This window comes from Rhinopithecus roxellana, chromosome 6, assembly GCF_007565055.1.
Source record: "Rhinopithecus roxellana isolate Shanxi Qingling chromosome 6, ASM756505v1, whole genome shotgun sequence".
In the NCBI taxonomy this organism is placed as follows: Eukaryota; Metazoa; Chordata; class Mammalia; order Primates; family Cercopithecidae; genus Rhinopithecus; species Rhinopithecus roxellana.
This window is the reverse complement of record NC_044554.1, coordinates 23,510,912-23,532,421: the sequence shown is the minus strand read 5'-3', so window position 1 is coordinate 23,532,421 and position 21,510 is coordinate 23,510,912. Positions and strand designations below refer to the sequence as shown.

General features: G+C 32.3%; 1 protein-coding gene across 1 annotated transcript in view; it reads left to right on the top strand.

Moving 5' to 3' along the window:
- Positions 1 to 21,510, top strand: part of SEMA3A (semaphorin 3A) — a 161,359-nt gene that overhangs the window by 55,472 nt on the left and 84,377 nt on the right. The window contains exon 4 of the mRNA XM_030933411.1: positions 16,525 to 16,618. Within this exon, the coding sequence (XP_030789271.1) occupies positions 16,525 to 16,618 (94 nt within the window). The remainder of the gene's footprint in view (positions 1 to 16,524; positions 16,619 to 21,510) is intronic.

Sequence of the window (21,510 nt, the reverse complement as noted above, 5' to 3'; positions counted from 1 at the left end):
GAAAGCATTATTAGGAAAATAAGTAAATAAATACTTCTTAGTGACTTGAAAGGAATAGAGAGCTGTAGAAAAATTATACAGGGTTCTTCCAGATTAAACTCAAAAATCAAAAGGCATTAAACATATATGACCAGCTGAAATTGCGTTGAAATGATTGGTGCTTTTAGACCTACCCTTTGGCCACTGCTTGTATGATCAGCGATGCTCAGCCAAGCAGAAATTTGGACTTGAAACAGGTCAGCAAAAAGAAATGTAATATAATTAGTAGCGACACTGGAGATTTAGCTGTTATTGTGAATGGAATAATGCCTTTTATATCATTAGCTATGAACTTATAATAAATATGACAGTAACCCACAGAGGTTACCATGAAAACAGCCAAATTATTTAGTGGAAAAGGTTTGAAAACTTTGAATCTTGACATTGAACAGTCACTTAATTTCTCTGAACTTTAGTGTTTTTGTATATTTGGATGGATAATATAAAATGTTAAGATAAAAAAGTCTTTATTACTTAAAAGTCATGGTTATTACTTACCTGAGTCAGTCATTATTTTGTTATTATTTGAATTGGTATACAATTATATAGCAAATTTTAAGATAAATCTGGTGATGGTTAACAGAGGCTAGGAAGAATAGTCGGGAGGTAGAAATTAAGAGGGAATGGTTAATGGGAACAAAAATACAATTAAATAGAAGGAATAAGATTTAGTGATTGATAGCACACTAGGAGGACTTTAGTTAACAATAATTTATTGTATATTTCAAAACAACTGATAGGGTAGAATTGGAATGTTCCTAACACAAAAAAATGATGAATGCCTAAGGTGATAGATATCCCAATTACCCTGATTTATCATTACACATTGTGTACTAGCGTCAAAACATCACATTTACCCCATAATATGTACAACTATTATGTATCCATAATAAGTAAAAATAAAAAAATAAAAAATATGGCTTCAAATTAGTATTCAATATAATAATGCTATATAATAAAGTACAAATATGTGTGTGTGTATATATATATGTACAAATAAAGCATCTCATATCAGATGCCCATCATTTAATGCCCTTTAATATAAATTTAAAGATAGGAAATCTTATCATACATTGGTTTATTTACAAAAAAATTTTAATTCATCGGTTTTCAATCAAGTTTGGGCCTGGTTTACATTTTGACAGTCAAAGTTTTTAATAGGTTGTTATGTATTACTGTGAAGATAAATGTCCAAACGACTCAAATTATTACATAAAATTTACAGAATGAAACTTCTATTTTTATTATAATTATTTTAATACAGGTATGAATATCACTATCAATTGGCATCATACATTATTTAAGTGATCCTGTAAAAAGGAGACAAGATTTGAATGTGTGCATTTTTAGATGTAGATGATGGCTCTGAGATGATGACATCTGCAATTTTAATTTTGCCAAAGCCAAAATCTAGTTTTTCTACTGACTTTTTTTGAGTTTGAATAACAGCAGTAATTTATAGAAATTATTTGAACTCGAAATCTAATAGCATCTTTGACTTTGCTTGTAGATATTTCATATTCAACATGCTCCTAGGTTTTTCTTAATCAATCCTTAAAACGGACCTTGGGACTAAATTGTTTCAAGTTTAATAAAATATAACCTTTTCTTTTCTTTTCTTTTCTTTTTTTTTTTTTTTTTTTTTTTTTTTTTTTTGAGACGGAATCTCACTCGGTCGCCCAGGCTGGAGTGCAGTGGCCGGATCTCAGCTCACTGCAAGCTCCGCCTCCCGGGTTCACGCCATTCTCCTGCCTCAGCCTCCCGAGTAGCTGGGACTACAGGCGCCCGCCATCTCGCCCGGCTAGTTTTTTTTTTTTTTTTTTTTTTTTGTATTTTTTTAGTACAGACGGGGTTTCACCGGGTTAGCCAGGATGGTCTCGATCTCCTGACTTAGTGATCCGCCCGTCTCGGCCTCCCAAAGTGCTGGGATTACAGGCTTGAGCCACCGCGCCCGGCCCCTTTTCTTTTCAAAGTAAGGAATAGTGTCTTTATACATGATCATAAATAAAGATGACTTAAAATATATTTATTTTCCAAGTAGTTTTTGTTTTATTTAGTAATAAAGAATTTTTGGAGTTACCATTATAATATTAGAAGTTACTTTAATTTCTCAGGAGTTACGACTTCACAATGTACCCAATGTCTTTTTTGTTATCTTTTGCACTCCTTTCTTATGATCTGTTAATAGCAAATTAAGTTCCTTCCACTTTCCACTTCCCACTTCCTTCTGCTCATTCTTGCCATGTAGCTCGGTAGCTAGAACATAGCTCAGATAAATAGTTTACAATTGGAAATGAATGAAACACATATAATATGTTATCTTTCAACATCATATAGCTCTTGCTTCTGTGTACGCAAGGACATGTCAATACAATGGATCACTAGGATGATACAATTTAGAAAAGAATGACATTAAAGCAAAACCATGAGTCAGACAGATAAGGCACTCAAAAGGTAAAATTCATTTTTAAGTCCTTTTCTTCTACCACTTTGGGGCAAACCACCCTTAGCCTTGTTTCCAGCAATGTTATAAAAAATAAAAACAAAAATAAGGAGGAGAGCATAAATTAAAATTAAAACAGGGAAACTTTTAGTTAATCTGATAATTAAATGTTTCTTTATTCTTAACTTCAAAAATAGACATTGTAGTTTTGTGTGTATCTAGATGTTTAAATATTTGTAAATAAAAGAGCATAGGTAAGAGATTATAAATATAACATGTAACATTAAGTCATATGCATATTTATATGTTACTTAAAATATGTGAGATAAAACATATGTTTTATTTGTACATTTGTACAAATGCATATATGGATGTAATAAGTAGTACAAAGTAATGTTTTAATATCTGCATATTTCCATTCAGTTTATTTATTTGCTTGCATAGTTTTTAGGGGCTATCTGACTATAATTGTTTGTATTACACATCAACATTGGTAACACACAAGCTTGGGAAATTTTTACCAGTTTTTTAAATTCGGTAGTGCCTAGACAGCTTGGAAACATAAATTTGCCCCAATTTTTCTGCCTATCATGCCCCCATCAGTCTACTCTTCAGGTTGGATCATTCTTCTAAACATAGATCTATATCTAGATCTAGCTACAAAGATAGTTAACATATATTATATATATATATATGCAATGATCTCATATACAGATATGAATCATGTGCATTCTTTCTTCAACTTATTTAAACCTTGCATTGTTTTAATTTGAACAAATGTAGCACAAATTATATAGGAATCTATGTCATAACTTATAGTAATTAATTATTTTCACTATTTTTATATTTTTATATGTTAATATTGTCCCCACATGTACACTTTAAAAGTTCTTAATCACAGAGATTAAAGTATTTTTAAATAATTATAAGTTGCAATTAGTAAGTTGAGTAAGATATTAATCAAACTTTCAAATACTCAAAATAATTTATAATAAAGATTTAATATGTTTTCTCCAAATGAAAATATAATTTGGAGTGATAAATGTCCAAAAAATATGAATGCTAATTTTAAGCCTACAGTATAATTTTTAACATCAAACACTGCAGTTAAAAAAACAAATTAAATGCCTGATTCATTCTAGATAATGTAATCATAATTGTTTATTTGATGCAAAGATGTCTTGCTCTCTAGACAAAAATTTTTACCAGTGAGATAAATTATTTATAAATAATTCAAGTATTAATTATAGTGGATTATAAATAATGACCTAAAAGTCAGTTCAACAGGTAATACAGAGTACCCTCTATGGTGATTAATCTGATAGCAAAAGAAGTCACTTAATACCTAGATAACTAGGAATCCCCCTGCCTGTATTTTGAAATCATTAAATATATATCCCTACAGTTCAACCCTTAATGTAGACATAAATATTTGAAACAGAGTTTTCTTTTTCTAAATAAAACAGAGACATAGTGTTAAATAGCAGTATGTGTATGTGTATATATATAACATATATACATATATATTACATAAGTACATATATATAATAATAAAGCAATGAGTGAAAAGCTATGGAGATTTATGATACTATGACAATTAAACTAGAGTTTCAAAGCACTTTGAAGTTCCTATTAACTTCCTTGTCCAACCATAATTAATTGCTAAACTATATAGTACCTCTACCATGAGATAGGAGAGCGGGACCACAACCCTCAGAAAACTTTGCTATTTGGCCGGGCGCGGTGGCTCAAGCCTGTAATCCCAGCACTTTGGGAGGCCGAGACGGGCGGATCACGAGGTCAGGAGTTCGAGACCATCCTGGCTAACACGGTGAAACCCCGTCTCTACTAAAAACACAAAAAGCTAGCCGGGCGAGGTGGCTGGCGCTTGTAGTCCCAGCAACTCGGGAGGCTGAGGCAGGAGAATGGCGTGAACCCGGGAGGCGGAGCTTGCAGTGAGCTGAGATCTGGCCACTGCACTCCAGTCCGGGTGACAGAGCGAGACTCCGTCTCAAAAAAAAAAAAATAAATAAAAAAATAAAAAAATAAAAAAAAAAACTTTGCTATTTGAAATAAAGCTAGAGAATGGCAAGTATTTAGAAGATAAATGCAGTGTAGTTTTGGAGATCAGATGAGTTACAGTGCTTTAGAAGGGTTGCCAACTCAAATGTCTACAGTGCTCAGTCAAGTGATATAAAAATATAGAAACATATTAATAGATTTTTTTAAAATGCAAAATAATAAGGAGTAATTGAAACATTAAATTCGCCCTTGAAAAGCCCTTAGATTTCATGAAAAGGCCTTCAAATTCAAGATTTCACAACTCTGTGTCAAGTAAATAAAGCATGTCTCTGGGCTAGATTCACTCCATACACTGTCAGTTAAAGAAACTGCATAATGGGATACAGGGATCCTACTTATTGTAATATATGTCTCGTATGGTCCTTGTAAAAAATATTTAAAATAGAGAAAAAATTTACAAATAGAATAAATTCCTAAATCCCATATGTTAAAGACTTAATATTTTAATGCATTTTCTTCAAAGTGTTTCTCCACACACCTTAAATAGTTGTCACAGCATTCCATATTGCTTCTGCAATGAAATAGTAGAGTTATTAAACGTCTATTTTTAATACCTATCTCATAATCAGTTACATAGATAGGCAATACTTTGCCATTCCCCTCAACTGGCATTAAAATTTTTCAATATTTTAAATACTGAGTTCACCATGATGAACTTCTTGCTTTGATTTTTTTCTTTTTTCTTTTCATAAAGATATATTTACAGTAAAATAATCAAGTTAAATTGTATGGACATTTTTAACGATCCTCCAAATTCCCAAATTATTCTCTAAAATGTGCATTATCGCTAAAAATTGACAGAATTGTCTCTTTCCCAGAATAACTTTGTCAAAATAACAATTATTTTTGAAGTCTTCGCTAATTTGCTAAAAGAAAATCATATAGTTACATCACACCATTATGACAGCGCTTGAATGACAAGGCTTTGCTGAAACAAAGTTTGGTATAAATAAAATGTTAATACTTTTGGCCTCGTCACTTCCCAGATGGCATCCCTGAAAAAAACCTTGAAATGTAAAGAAACCATATGACTAGATTCCAATTCTTTTTACAGGACATATGCTCTTTTCTGTTGACATATTTACATTTAGGTTGATAAAATTTCCCAGTGATGTCTAATCATGGATTTGACAAACACGTTTATAAAAAGAAGTGGTAAAAAAGTAATAGCTTTATTTTCACAATTTAGTACTAAAAACATTGATGCTTTAAGAAATTATAATATCACAAATAAAAATAACTGTGTTTTGAGTGTAGAAGACTTAAAATGCACATATGAAGAGATCAAGTCAATTGTTCTATTACTTTACTTTTTGTAGACCATTGATTTGCTTTCTGACTCAGCTTACTTTACCAGGTCTCACTGGGGCAAAATGTTGTAGAGTAAATTGTTCATGTTCTGGACTTTCTCATTCTAGCCAAGATAGAATTTTCCCTTTCATTGTTATATATCTTGGGAGTTAACAGGCATTCATAGCTGAATAATTATACCATGGCAGGCATATGATATCTGCATAAACTCAAATTAAGCTCCTATTAAAAACATAATCTACATGAAGTTTGAACATACATGCTTTCTGTTTTCCTTGGATTCTACCATTAATTTTAATGATGACAAAAAGCAGATGAATTATGACCCCAATGTTTTTTGGGGGAACCCAGATAAATTCAGGTCCCTTAAATTTAAGAGGGCAAATCCTATTTAATCCAACTCTAAGGGTTCTGTGCATGTACACATTGTTATTAGAATGGGAATGGGTAACATGATACTAACTTTTCACAAACTTGTAAACAAAGTGACTTTATATATTTTTGCAAATAAAGTAGAAAATATGTTAATTCATTCTATTTACTTTTACTATATTAACAGTATAACGTGGAGACCATATTAAATACAACACTATCTGTTCACGGTCAATTCAGTTCAGATGAGTTCAAGGTCTAATACATGCTTGAACTAAAGGAACTACAAAAGCATATTAAGAGACAGTATATATGGTATAACAACTCTTTGTGTCTGAAGTGTATCAGTAAACTAGCATAGTCGAGTAAATCAAGTACAAAAATATATCAGGTTTTTATGATCTCTCCACTAACTACTGTTCTGGAAATAGGTTATGTGGTTTTGCTACAAACCAGCTGTGTGAAATTAATAGTTACTTTACTTTGTCTCTGTCTCTGCTACTTTAGCTACAAAAGTGGAACAATCACACCATGTATTTCAAGGGGCATTATAAGGATAAAAGAGTAAATATCTACAAAGCACTTAAAAGATTGTTCTTGGCCAATCGCTGCCTAACAGTTATTAGCAATAATTATCCTAGAAAATGAATTATTCACATGCTATCTATCATAACAAAGATATACCATAAGTGTACCATAAGTGTATCTGTGGTAATAAATTATAATTAACTAAATTTCTATAGGTTTTACATATGCTTCCTTATGTTAATACATATTTTTATTTCATTTAATCTTGGAATCGGTAGAGGGTTTCCATTTCCTAGATAAGAATATTGACACTTCAAAGATATTTTTAAAACTTGTTTTAGAATATACAATCAATAATTTTACAATGAGGCAGAGAATCTAGATTTCATAATCGATAAACCATAATATTTTTACTACATGCACCTTAAAGGTTAAGTAATGGGGAAATTCTTAGTCACAGAAAAGCCACATAATGCCTGGTGACCAATATCAAAGGTAAGATTTCTGCTACAATAGAGAAGTGCTTGAATGGACACAATAGAAGTTGAAGTCAATGGCCAGGCACAGTGGCTCCTTCCTGTAATCCCAGCACTTTGAGAGGCCAAGGTGGGCAGATCACTTGAGGTCAGGAGTTAGAGACCGGCCTGGACAACACGGTGAAACACTATCTCTACTGAAACTACAAAATTAGCTGGGCAGTGACACATGCCTGTAATCACAGCTACTTGGGAGGCTGAGGCAGGAGAATCACTTGAACCCAAGAGGCAAAATTTGCAATGAGGCAAGATCGCGCCACTGCACTCCAGCCTGGGTGACACAGCCAGACTCCGTCGCAACAAAAAACAAACAAACAAAAAAGGCCCAGCACTGTGACTCTTGCCTGTAATCCCAGCACTTTGGGAGGCCGAAGTGGGTGGATCACCTGAGGTCAGGAGTTGGAGACCAGCCTGGCCAACATGGTGAAACCCCGTCTCTAGTAAAAACACAAAAAATTATCCTGGCATGGTGGCAGGTGCCTGTAATTCCAGCTACTCGGGAGGCTGAGGCAGAAGAATCACTTGAACCCGGGAGGTGGAGGTTGCAGTGAACCAAGATCATGCCATTGCACTCCAGCCTGGGCAACAACTACGTCTCAAAAAAAAAAAAAAAAAAAAAAAAAAATGTTGAAGTCAATGAGGGCGGAGACAAAGCATTCCTACTTAGATTCAGTCTGTAGATCAACTTTCTGGGAATATGGTCTAGCTCGATAATAAATATGATCTTTCCTTCTATTTTAGATTCTTGTAGAGATTCTCTAGGAACAGAGGTTTTAATCAGTAAAGAAATTCTAGCCTGGATACAACTAAAGATCAATCATACAGATTATACATGAATATTAAACTGGATTATATTTATATAGATGGAATAATTTTACTGTTTAATAGGTAAAATGTATTTTTGTCAAAACAATTATTAAGCAATTATAGTTGCTTTGTAGTTGTGGTTGCTGAGATTTTTTTCCTAAAGTGTGGAGTTTTTGAAAAAATAGTGGTTGTTATTTGAGTAAGCAAAATAACTATAATTAATGATTAAAACATTTTAGTTAGCAACTACATTTTAGATTTAAAACTAAATATTATAATTATTATACATCTAAAGCTACTCAAAACTATTAATTAATATAAAAAGTTAATATACTCAGACCCAAATTTCCTTATAGGTACACATCTTCCTTAAACTTTTATCTTTCACTGAAGTTCTTCTTTCAATTTATAAAAGTAACTTATTTGCAGCAATTTATTGTTTGCTTTATTGAAGGGAAAGGTAAAATTCTAATGGAATATGGCTGTAAATCATAGCTAAATCTAAAGTAGGGTTAATACATTATAAACAAGGCAGAAAATTATACTTTCTTTTGTTCGTGTGAGTTTATATTTTAAATTCCTCAGCACTTGGTGACAGAGATCAGGGTTACATTTCTTTGCATCTTCCCACAATGTATATTGTTAAATAACTACTTCTGACAGACTAATTTTATGAAGCTTATAATTGGTGATTGCTTTCATATCCTTTTGAAGATTCAAGGACTCTTAATAGCTTGCAATTTTGAAATAACTATGGAAAGTAAGGAAATTTCATACAGGTCAGGAAACCAAGTTTAAGCAATTTGATTAGCAGAAGAATGAGGGCTGAGGTTCAATAATTGAATTTATAAAAATAAGTGAATTCCATATAATAGCATGTAGACAGTGCAAAGGAAAAGATATTTTAAAAATCTGGATAATCTCTGTATTTATTTACAAGGATGGAGACAAGGAATGAAAGCAGACGTAAGTGTAGATGTTCAGAGTGATATGACCTTAAAATTACACTGTGTTAGAAACGGAAAGACCTTTGCATAATTAATTTAGAACTTCTTACCATGACTACATAAAGTCCATAACTTTTTAAGATTGCTGATAAAACATATGTATGATTTGCTTCGTTTTTTTAGCTTTTTTTTGATAGCTTTTTTTAAGCCATAGCTTTGTTGGAATATCAAAGAGGATTCTGATGCTACAGATGTTGAGAAACATGAGTTAAAGAAGCTAAGTGACTTGACCAAGTTACAGCATGCAACACTTAAAATTCCTATAAACGGTCATAATGTACAAAAAGACCTAATTCTTCCCTTCCCAAGCTATGGCAAATCGTTCTTTGCCTGCTACCAGGCTTGTGTGTCTCTAAATCGTCCCTGTCAGATTCATCATCATATTGCACCTCTTTGATGCTATTGTTCTGCAACTAAAATTATCACTGTGTCACTGGCACCTTCTGAATACAGACTAAATTGCTTATTTTGGCATAGAAAACTCTCCAAAGTTTGGCCCCCACATTTATTTTCCAGCTTCATCTTTTTAATATATGTATATATTCCTCATTGTCCAAACTCAACTTTATGTTATTCTTCAAGTATGAATTATATTTATTTTCTTTGGAAATTTTGCTGGTGCTATTTTCTCTAGATAGAATAATCTGTCTCCCTGCTTTCCTCTGCCCTCTCTCTGTGGATTCAACAGGCCTCCTACACTCATATCCAGTCCACACAGACACACACACACACACCCACACATACATCTTTCTAAAAAATACATTCTTCAAGAACTCAATCAGATAAAGGTACTATTTATATACTAAAACAGAACATTCACTCTACTCATATTGAACTCTTACGATTTCCAGTTTCTACTATTTTAGTGTGTTATGAATACTCAAAAATAAAATAGTTTTAGTGTATTATAAATATACTAAAATAAAATTGTTTCTACTATTTTAGTGTGTTATTTTGTGTAAATAATATTATGTTTGTGAATCCTGCATTTTTTATAGTGGTTAAAACCATGTTTTTGGAAAAAGATGTTATCAAGTTCTTATTCCCTCCATTATTAGCCTTGTGATTTGTTATTATATGCAAAATGTCTCAGTTTTCTCGTCTGCAAAGCAGGTATTATAATAGTAGGGTTGTCATGAAGATTAAGTGAAATAATATATACATGAAGTTTTAAGGCAATGTTAACACTTAAATGAAAATAGCTAAGAAATAATTTATAAACTCTGTAATAATGTATGTAATGTATTATTGTTACATAATTTTTGTTGTACTCTGTGGTGTACTCCTTGAGATTCACAACCACATCTTCCACCTCCGTATTCCAAATACCTATATAAACCTTACACAGAAACAACTCGATATGTATCTACTGAATCATCAATATTTATATTAGTGCTTCAAAGACTTACATAAATTAATAAAGCCTCAAAAACAAATACAATGGTGAAAATATCAGAAATCAATTACATATTTCCATAAACAGAAAATTACATTTCACAAACCCAAGCAGTTTCTCCAGTTTGCTCCTCCGCTTGCCTACATCCCAGAGCTGCAAGAGGTAATTTCCACTGAGCAAAAGCAGTCAGGAAAAAAACTACTGGAATGATGGGATACACAGGAGAGACATTACATTAATCAGAAATAAGTTTATGTTCCACAAATAAATAATTTGCTAATTTTACCTATCAGTGAGGTTGACCCTTTTGAGAGGGGTAACATTTATTGATTAGCTTAATATAAAAATCAGGTGAAGAATTACAAGGCCCAATGAAAATTAAAGAGGAGCAAGATTAGCATAAAGATAAAGGGACTTTAAGATATAGGTTTTACTTTTTAATCTTTTGTAACAAGAGTAGACTAATATTTGAAGTCTGTAAGCATCAATAATATATTAATAATAACACATGTACCACCAAGATGATAAAGAATATCATATTTCCCAAAACTCACTTTAAAACTTAGTAATATTTGAATTTTGTAGGCTAACATCTCCCACACAATTGTGTTCACATCTGTGTCAGATCCTTAAATTATTAACTCCTGAAGGCGAAATTATTAGCTCCTGGGATGTGTCTTTGCTACTCTTTGTATGTAGTTTTTCCATAGTCTCTTCCATCCAGTTACTAATGTTTTCATTCATTCATTGATTCTTTTATGAGCTTTAACTCAGTGCAAAGTTCTATATTTACATTTGAAAGAAATGCAGTTAGATTTGTCCCTCACCTTTAAAAAAAATCTAATTAAAAAAAAAGGAATACATGCATCATCGAATATCAAGTTTGAAGTTTAAAGAAAATAACAGAAGAAAGATGTGAATAGATTGCTATGCAAGTTCCAGAGATAATACATTTTTCTCTGCTGGGGAAAATAAATGGATATTTAATGTACTGTGCATCATGGCCTAATCTTTACATAATAGGTAAAATTTGTACCTGCTTAGATTAGGGAAAAGTGACTCTAAGTACATGAAGAATGACACATAGGAAAAATAGAGTGAGGATTTGTTCATCTGTACTACCATTAAATACCACTTAGCATAACTCCTGGCCTAAAAAAACAACCCAAAAACTAAACTGATGTTTTCAGTGTGATCCCTCCTTGTAGATCTCATGGACTTTTTCTACTACGATTGTGATCTGATGTCAAAATTTCTCTTCCTGGAGGTCCTCTGACTACGGACTCTCTATTGTGTGCTGTTAAGGGCATAAGATTCAGGATTTGGACACGTGTTGTTCAATGGAAATGTTCTGTATTTGCCTTTATCCATTATAGAAGCCACTAGCTGCATGTGACTATTGACATCTTGAAATGTGACTCATGAAGCTGGAGAATGGAATTTTTCCTTTTGATTAAAGTTAAATAACCACAAGCAACGTGTGACTGTAGTATTGCACAGTGTATATCTAAAGTTGCCTTTTAAGGAAAAGTAAATTATGGATAAATTTAATCTGCAGAAGGATCTCTTTTGGTCAAAGTGCAATATGTCACAATATTTCCTCTGAGATCTTATTACACTCTTTATTTGCTGAAGCCAGTAGTTTCACCCTATATAGCTATTGCCTGTATACTATTGTTAATTCAAGTATGTGCAAAGGAAGGCTAACCAATTATATCAGCAGGAATCTCTGAAGACTTCCAGGAAGTGACTTTTGAATTTAATCTCAAAGGAAAAGAAGGTCACCCTCAGGTTGGGGGCTGAGGATGAGTAAGAGCAGAATGAAGGGGTCTCAGGCAGAGATGAGAAAAAGATGGCATGACCAGGGGAATATTCAATAATTTAGTATAACTGGCATACAAAGTATCTTTTGTGAGAAACAGAAAGGCAGAAAATGCAATTTGAAAAAAAAAAAAGATAATATACATTCTTTCAATACTGTCCAACTATTAGTTTTCACATAATGTTATGCAATTTCCCAACTGAAATATTTATCCTATCACATATATAAAGGTTTCCTTTCTTTTCCTTCCTTTCTTTTTCTTTTACAAACATCATTTACGTTTTAATCATTAAATAAAACAGCTAAAATTACAACTTTGTTACCTAAATTTATGACTTGGACAAGATTGAGATTTAGGAAATTTATTGCCATGGAGTCACCAATGGTTTATAATTTATAAGACTTTGGATTAGACATTAGCACAGTTATTATTTCCTCTAATGCCTTACCTCACCACAGTCTAATAACATTCAGGAAATCCAAAAGACAAAGGGGAGAGAGTGGTCTTGAAAGCTAAAAACAGTCGTTGAAAACTGATGCAATCATGTAATAAAATATAGCACAAAAACTTATATGATATGCTCATAGCATCTGCTAAAGCAATTAGAATTCGTGTAGCTAAAGTTTTATTCATGTATTTCTACAGTGAAAACTCTTTCAACCCAAGTAAGACATATAAGCTATACAGTTTAATTGTATACATTGGTCTTAGGATTTTCAGTCTTATTACTTGCATATGTGATCTATTTTACACTCTTCCAAAACAGAAATCCACTGGGTAGCAATCAGATTTTGAAAGTCTTTCCAAGTAAAGCCAGATAGTGGTCTCTGTGATATTTTTCATATGATAACAAAGGGTGTTAATATGCAATTATATTAACACTGTTTGTTCCTGATAATTCAATACCTTCACACATCTAAATTAAGGTCTTGCTCATTAGATAACAGAAACAGCAATATTAGTGTCTCTTTATATCAATGACATTAAATTTGTCAGATATATTAAAGAGGACACTGTTTTAATTGATGATTTTCACATGCATTCTATGTAATAATGTTGTAAATTTTAGAGATTCTCAACAAAATATTTTAATGAATTGGCAGTTATATTCCTTTTGAAAGAATGTCACATATTAGAAAAATAATGTACTTTTTCTAATTTAAATTATTTTTTTCATGAAATGTTTTCAATTAGCTTCTCATCTACCTATAAGAAAGAATAATTTTCAATGCATTGTGAAAGGTCAAAATATTTATGTATATTTCAAACATGCCTTATAATTAAGACTGATAAAAATATAGACTGGCATTTCCACTGTGACATAAGATATTTCAATCATAGTAGAACAGAATAAGTTTACTGTAATGACTATAACCAATGGTTAAGGAAAATTAATAAATCTGTTTCAAGGACATACTAAATATTTTGTAGACATTATTACAAGAAGTCTGCACTTCAACTATGGGATTTTCTTATCTGCTTATTACAGGAGTCTGAGTTTCAGAAGGGTGTAGGAACTTGCCTGAGGCACAGAGCTAATAAAAGGCATAGCCAGAGATAACACCCAGTTCTGCCCGATTTCAACATCCTTAAAGTCCATTATTACATGTAATGGGCATGAATTTTACACTACAAACATGTGTAAGAAATGTCATTTTATCTCCCTATCCAAAAATCAAATTATATTTATTTCAGATCCTCATCTCACTAGACTGGAAAGGAAATTCAATTTATTTTGATTCCCTATGGAATCATATGAGAATATAGAAGATTTACAGGGTAGATTCCCAGAAATTTGGGTAGGAGTTACATTAAAAGGAAACATATTATGTATCAGTAAAAGAGGTGACTAACTTAGTATTTATTTATGGGGTCGAACAAAAAGGAGGAAAGGAAAGGGATGCCAGCTTTGAACACATTACCTGACACCATGACGAAGGATAGTTTTTCATCTTCTCTTGAACCATAACTGACATGCTTAACCTCTCTTCCTATGAGGTCTAATCCTTTACCTTGTAAATCAAATACTGCATGAAATTGGAAGTACTTCTCATCTACCTTGGCATTGTCTGATTAACTTGGACATATGATCCCAGACATAAAGTATCTTATGCTTTGAGGAGATAGCACCTCTGTCTGTATCAGTAGTGTAAAATATCTTATCAAGTACAAGAAAAGATAATATTTATAGCAATAATTTCTATCACATTACCACTTCGTTGTGCTGCTTCTTTTAATCTCTAATATATAGTCACATATACAAACTTTAATATTTTGTATGAACTGTGACAATAGGGTATAGGTCTTTTATTATGTTTCCTTTTTACTATTTCCTAATTTTTAATCAAAACACACATATATCTGGGTATTTCTTTAATGATTCTTCTAAGTTTTTGAATAGAATATGTTGTTTCATATAATTTTAATATTTAAATGCCTATGATAAATTTGTATTTGTGAAAAAGTTTGGAATGTAGTGATTTATATAAATGTCTTAATGTAATATTTCTTTCATATTATGTTAGGAAAGTAGAAAATAACGGCAACAACCTGTGTTAATTTCCATATTATTTTGTTATACTGGTAATAGTAACATTATTAATAGAATAGAAATGAAAAGCATTTTTAAAATTTTGCTGCTTTTAAAATGGTTCAAATAAATTATACAACCCTCCCAATTAACTTGTGAGGTTAAATATCCTTATCTGTGCTGACATTTTAGGACTAGAGGCTCAGAGATATGAAACAGTGACCAGAAAACCAGAGATAAGTCTGGTGCCTGGCTCATTGCGTTTTCCACTGTAACTTAGCACAATTCTGTGAAAGCCCATAAATTATTTCACAGTATAGATTTTAGAACTAAGCTAAAGAAATGTCATTGGTATGGGACAGCTAATTGCCAAATACAGAATAAATGCAAAGAAAGAAGAATAGAATTGGTAATTCTCATTCACAGTAATAAAAACAGAACACTTGGAATTTCTTCCTTTTTTAACTTTCGTCCTTAATTCAAATGAGTTTTAAGAGTAATAATTTGAAACCCTGCCATTAGTTCCATCAGAAATATTAAATGTTAAATAAAACGATCCTTACTGATCATAAAATGGACATCATTTACTATCCCAAGATGGTAGAAAATACTTTTATGTGAATAGTAGAGAAATTGCCAAAAAATAAAAAGCTATTTTATTTCAGTCTGTGGACAACTTAATGTGCTACTGGAAAAAGCATACATATTCTTATCTAATTAATTCCCAGGGCACTTGGTTCTTAAAAGAATGCTCAGAAATGTCCCCAGATTTACTCCACTGTCACAAATAGATTACAGTAGGTAGACACATTCTGACAACAGGGTCTCAAGCATGAATTAGTTATCTCCTTATCAAGATTTTTGATGTCACGCTTCCCTGCACATATTCTACCTTGAGACATGTGTATATTTTTTATATGTAGTCAAAAGTTTATTCCTGTTTCTGAGTACTTAGGGACCCAACAGAGTAGGCTTTCCCGTGGTAATAATGTGCTTGTTATTCCAATGACAGCACCTCCAGGCACACTGCTCTCCTAACCTGGGATATTTCCCTCTTAGAGAAGTGAATGAGGCATTTCAGGCACTTCACCTGCTACTGATGTAACTTAAAAATACACAAGAAGCATGTAGCCACCAAAGATGTACAAAGGACATAGTGGGGAAAATAAATTTGATGGCTATTTAGCATGTCTTCTGGAAAGTACATACAGACAAGATTGTGTAATTTATTCTAGACAACTAGTGTAGTGAATTGCTATTTTTCTCTTCTACAAAGGAAGGAAATGAGTCATTTTATTTAAGTTTAACATTCTTTCCTCAAAAGCCATTATGATAGATCTTAACATACCTGTGTGATAAAATAATCACTCTCCTCCTATCATGACACATCCTGTTCTTTATCGTTCATTTACACATTATTACTTGCAATGTGCTAATTGCTACTAAATATCATTAAGCTAAGTAGATATTTGGCTAGTATTACCTACCTTCAATACACTTGATTTTTTTTGCCATCTCAGAAGTTTGAACAAATAAAAATAACTCTTGTGTTGGACATGAATACTTGACATCTCTGATTAACTGATGTGTTGAAAACACTCCTTTTTATATATAAAGGAAACCCTTTTCTCTCTTTTTTTAAATCTGCAGGACAATATTTTTAAGCTGGAGAACTCACATTTTGAAAACGGCCGTGGGAAGAGTCCATATGACCCTAAGCTGCTGACAGCATCTCTTTTAATAGGTGCGTAGTCAACAATCAAACAGTGAGTTTTCTACAGATAACAGTTTCCATGTTCTTTTTTACCTACCAAGATTTTCCATTATTGAAATAATAATTGTTTTACAAGGAAATTAGTTGTGATATATTCAAATGTTTGAAAATGAAGAAGAAACACTAAATGGTATTTTCATTATTGCACCAAGTAGTCTGATTCTTTTAATTGAAATGGAATAGGATCTTCAAATGGCTCAATTACTGTTCATCCCTACTTGGTACAGTTGGCAAAGACCCATTGTGTTACCTTATGCTGGCTCATTCTAATATATTACATATGCTGGCTAAGGGAAGATACATTCTGTATTCACCTTTATTGAAATTAGCTAGCTCTTCTTTTTTGGAAAATCTACAAAATATTTGATGTAACTTCCTCTACCCTTTTCTGTAACCATCTTCTTTTCTAGTTTTCTCCTCTTTTCATTTAGCATTGCTTATAAGTGGGGAATGCTTATAGTTCAAAATAATAGACGTAGATACAAATAAGATAAAACTTTAGTCTGTACTGAAAAACAAAGAATTTTTTCCAGACTCTTTTAACTACCTCTGGACTGGAGTTAACTAAATACATAAACAAAAAGTGGCAAATCATGAAGTAATTTTTAAAATTTTTGTTTTCTCTTTCTTTTATCGTTTTTTTTCTTTTTTATTTTGTAAATTTTGAGCATACCAACAACCTAAAACACAAAAAAATTCTGAGTGATGATTCTGTTCTTGAATGTATTTTTCTACATAATTGTGTAGAAATTATGTACTTTTTGGTTTCCCTTTTCTGTAAAATATGCAAAAGAATTATTTAATAGCAAAACAAAATAATAATGAAACTTTTAAAATCTAAAGTTTCTAATTAAATTTTAACTAATAAACCTTGATTAAAAAATTAAATTTAGGTAATCTGATGTGTCATAAGTTTATAAAGCTTTCCATGTTACTCTTCTTTTTTTTTCTACTCAGAAAAATAAACTCTAGTCATATTGACTGCCATATTAGCCACGAAGATATATATATTTTTTCTGTATTCTCTAGTGTTTTCTTTTATCACCATGTTTCACTGATCCTTATTCTATTAAGAAGAAATCCATTGTGGCATGAATTATCTCCTCTGTTGCTTTTCAAATGGGGACACTTTTAGTCCATTTCATGCATTTATGCAGCATTTTAACAAAAGTTTAAGACCTGAAGGAATGCAGCATACCTAGCACACTTACAATTTTCCTATTCACGGATGGCCTAGTGATTATTTGTGGATGACTTCCTCAAAAATACATGCTGAAATTTGAACGTTGTTTTAAACAAAAGGTAGGAGTCATATTTTGTATGAACTTACAGTCTATACTTATTTAAATTGCACACTGAAAAAAGGATAGATATTCCTTAAAAAGCAGTATGCTGAAGTGTGCCCAAAGCAGCTTTAATTTGTGCTATGTTTCTCAGTAGGGACTTGCTTGATTATTTATTTTAATATTCCGCGGAGAAAGAATGATGACAAGTAGGTATTACATAGTTCATATGGTATGCAACCACCCAAAGTCCACAAAGAAAATGAAACTCCACAGTTCTAGTTTTATATTTGAATATCTTTGAAAAAGCTATATAGGTTTATGAAAAGGCAAAGAGAATGAGTGAAGTTCAGAAGGTCAAGAAGATGATGTGGCTAGAAAGAACAATAGGTGTTTCAGAAAAAGAACTTTCAGATGGAAGTGCAGACCTAACCTATCCAATATGGTAAAATAGTTTAGTAACTTTCAGAGGCAGGTAGTGCTTATTGACAAGACCAAATAATTTAACTTCTGAATTCATTGAATAGCAAGATACAGAAAAAGAAACAGGCCGTATTATACCTGGTAAAATCCTTCAAAATACCTGAAACACCATTTTAATTCAACAGCTGTAACTCTCTGTGTTGAAGTTATTTGCTTTCTTTATAACTGTGCTATAAATTCTTCCTCTTATGGTACATTTAATTCCCCTTGTTGGGTTTTCCTTGGCATTTTCTCTCACACTGCTCTAAAAAGAATGCTCACTAGTTTAATGGAGATTTTAAACATAAATATTTTCTACAGCACTTCCCAGACTCTTTTACATACAAGGGTAACAGCTGTCTCAGAAATAAACAGGTTGTACTTTGTATATCAGAAAATGGCCGTTGGGAAAACCTATCTTCCCAAAAGCTTTTGGATACCTTCTTCACTTTACAAATAAGATAGACATTTCAAGGTGGTTCCAGGCTGCTTCATTCCCCAATACTGGGAAATAAAATTTCAGCCTGGGCTCAAACCATCTGTAAACTGGTTAGATGGATCTTGGCAGCAAATATTTTTTATACCATCAATCCCACTAGGAAAGAAGTAGTTTCAAACAGTAGTAAACTTTAAAATGAGATGACAGCTTAACATTTTTAGTTTACAAAAACTAGCAAGGTTTAGTATGACTTCTCTCCAAAAAGGCATGAGTTTTTAAGCTGAGGACTGTTGAGAATTTGGATTATCTCTTGAGTAATGCAAAGTTACCAAATTAAGTCCCCAAATCCAAGAACATGTCCTAAGTTTTTCAAACCAACATGGTAAAGTTAATTTTGCAATCTCCTTTAAAAGTGATAATTTTGTCAAGATGAAGTTGCTGCAGTCTTTATTTCTTTAAATATATATATATATTTTTTTTTCTTTTTTTTTTTTTTTCTTGTTCTGTTGCCCAGGCTGGAGTGCAGTGGCATGACCTCAGCTAACTGCAACCTCTGCCTCCCAGATTCAAGCAATTCTCCTGCCTCAGCCTCCTGAGTAGCTGAGACTACAGGCATGTGCTACCAGGCCTGGCTAATTTTTATATTTTTAGGAAAGAGAAGGTTTCACCATGTTGATCAGGCTGGTCTCGAACTCCTGACCTCAGGTGATCCACCCACCTTGGCCTCCCAAAGTGTTGAGATTACAGGTGTGAGCCACAGTGCATGACCTTATACTTTTTACCCTTTCTTATTTCATCTACCTGCAAATGTTTTTTATGAATTTGTTTTAAAAAAAAAAAATCTTTTATTACAGATAGCAATTACTCACCTGCTAATAATAAATGCCAGGTGTGAACATAGCACAAGGATAAATCTCAGTATTTTCCAACACTAATTAAGTACTGTCTCACATTTTCATGATGTGAAAGAATAGTCAACTTGAGAGAAATTTTATTTTTTCATTAAAATCTTTTCCAGGCAATGCAGCACTAGTAATTTAGAAATATTCCATCTCTGAGAGGTATTATTGAGTCCTATTTCGAAGTCCTGAGACTTTTAGCTAAGGTTACATCCTGAAGTCAAAATGCTGTCTTGTCTCAGGAAAGAGCATAATTTGACATTACAAAATGCTCTCACTTGATATTAGAGCAAATAAGGAACTCTCTAAGTTAATTGCATACAATTGAGAAAATTATTTGAAGCTCTCTGAGCTCAGTTTCCTTGTACATGAAATGGCATGACAGTTTTACTTTCACTAGTTTGTTGTGAGAAAAAAAACAACATAATAGCATACTACCATTTTCGGTGCTTGTGTGATTCTGGAATATAAGCAAAGATAAAATAAGCAAACTTGTAGCAGTGGTTGCCTGTAGAAAGGCTGGGAGGGAGATTTGGTACCTTATAAATTTTACATTTTCAATTTTATACCATGTAGACATATAAACTGTTGAAAAATTTTAATTTTAAAAGAACAACATGAGTAATGAAGCCAACATATTATATTTATTGATATAGAGAAGGTGCTCAATAAATGTAATAGTGAAAAATTTTTCTTACATCCATGGATTTCATCCATGCTGTGTGTGTGTGTGTGTGTGCGTGCATGCGTGTGTGTGAGACAGAGGGAGTATTTTCTTTCTTTCTTTCTTTCTTTCCCTTCTGTTTCTAATTTCTTTGCTGCTCTGTGCGTGGAATTTACTTAAGGTGTTAACAACATAATGGCTTGGTGTTTAAGTTTGTTTGATATTTTGCTCACATCCATGTCACACTTTTCACCTGTGTTAGTAATGCTGCAATTTCATCAGGAAATGTGGTTTTGTTTCCACCTTCTGTTTCTCCTCACCACACCCTGCTTAGGAATTGTAATCCAATACATTCACTGATCTAAGCCACATTTTTACTTCATTTTGAGTTTTGAACAGTAAGTCTAGAGTATATATGAACTTTTGTTTTTAATACATACTTCTCAGGCAACTAAGCCATAATAGAAATGCAGTTCACAAAACTGTTTTTGTTCATCTCAGTAAAGTATGCTCTCCTATGAGAGAGTTAAGAAAGCTTCCAGTTAAGAAAGAATGGTCATATACTCAAATAGCAGCTTTTGTATTTGACAGTTTCTGGATGATAGTTTACATCTGTCAGCACTAATTTGTCTTAGTTCAATATATTATTTTTGAAATGTTAAACTGCCCATGTGGTATTTTTTTCGAGAGGCTTAAAGATCTTGTAGGGTATAGTATTCACAACCACCTTTTAATGTAGGATAATAATTTCTAGATATATGATTCTACCATCAATTTAATAAAATTGGACAAATGTTTATTTCTTTCACAATTGGCTTGGTATATGTGAACAGCCCTAAAGTAGGTACCTTATCATAATGCTATTTGAATTATTGCAGAATAACACTTCATTAATACACTATTTCAGATTCTCAACACATATATTAGGATCAGAAAATTGTCAAATTAACACTATGCTTAAGAATCAACATATAATTTGATAACTTCATAAGTGACCTAGAAACCACAAAAGAAGTTTGCTGAGTAGGCATTTTAAAAAAATATATCCATTCTCCAAAATAAGTCAACTGAGGTATTGTAAATTTCTTATAGTCATCAGATACCTTTAGTTTATT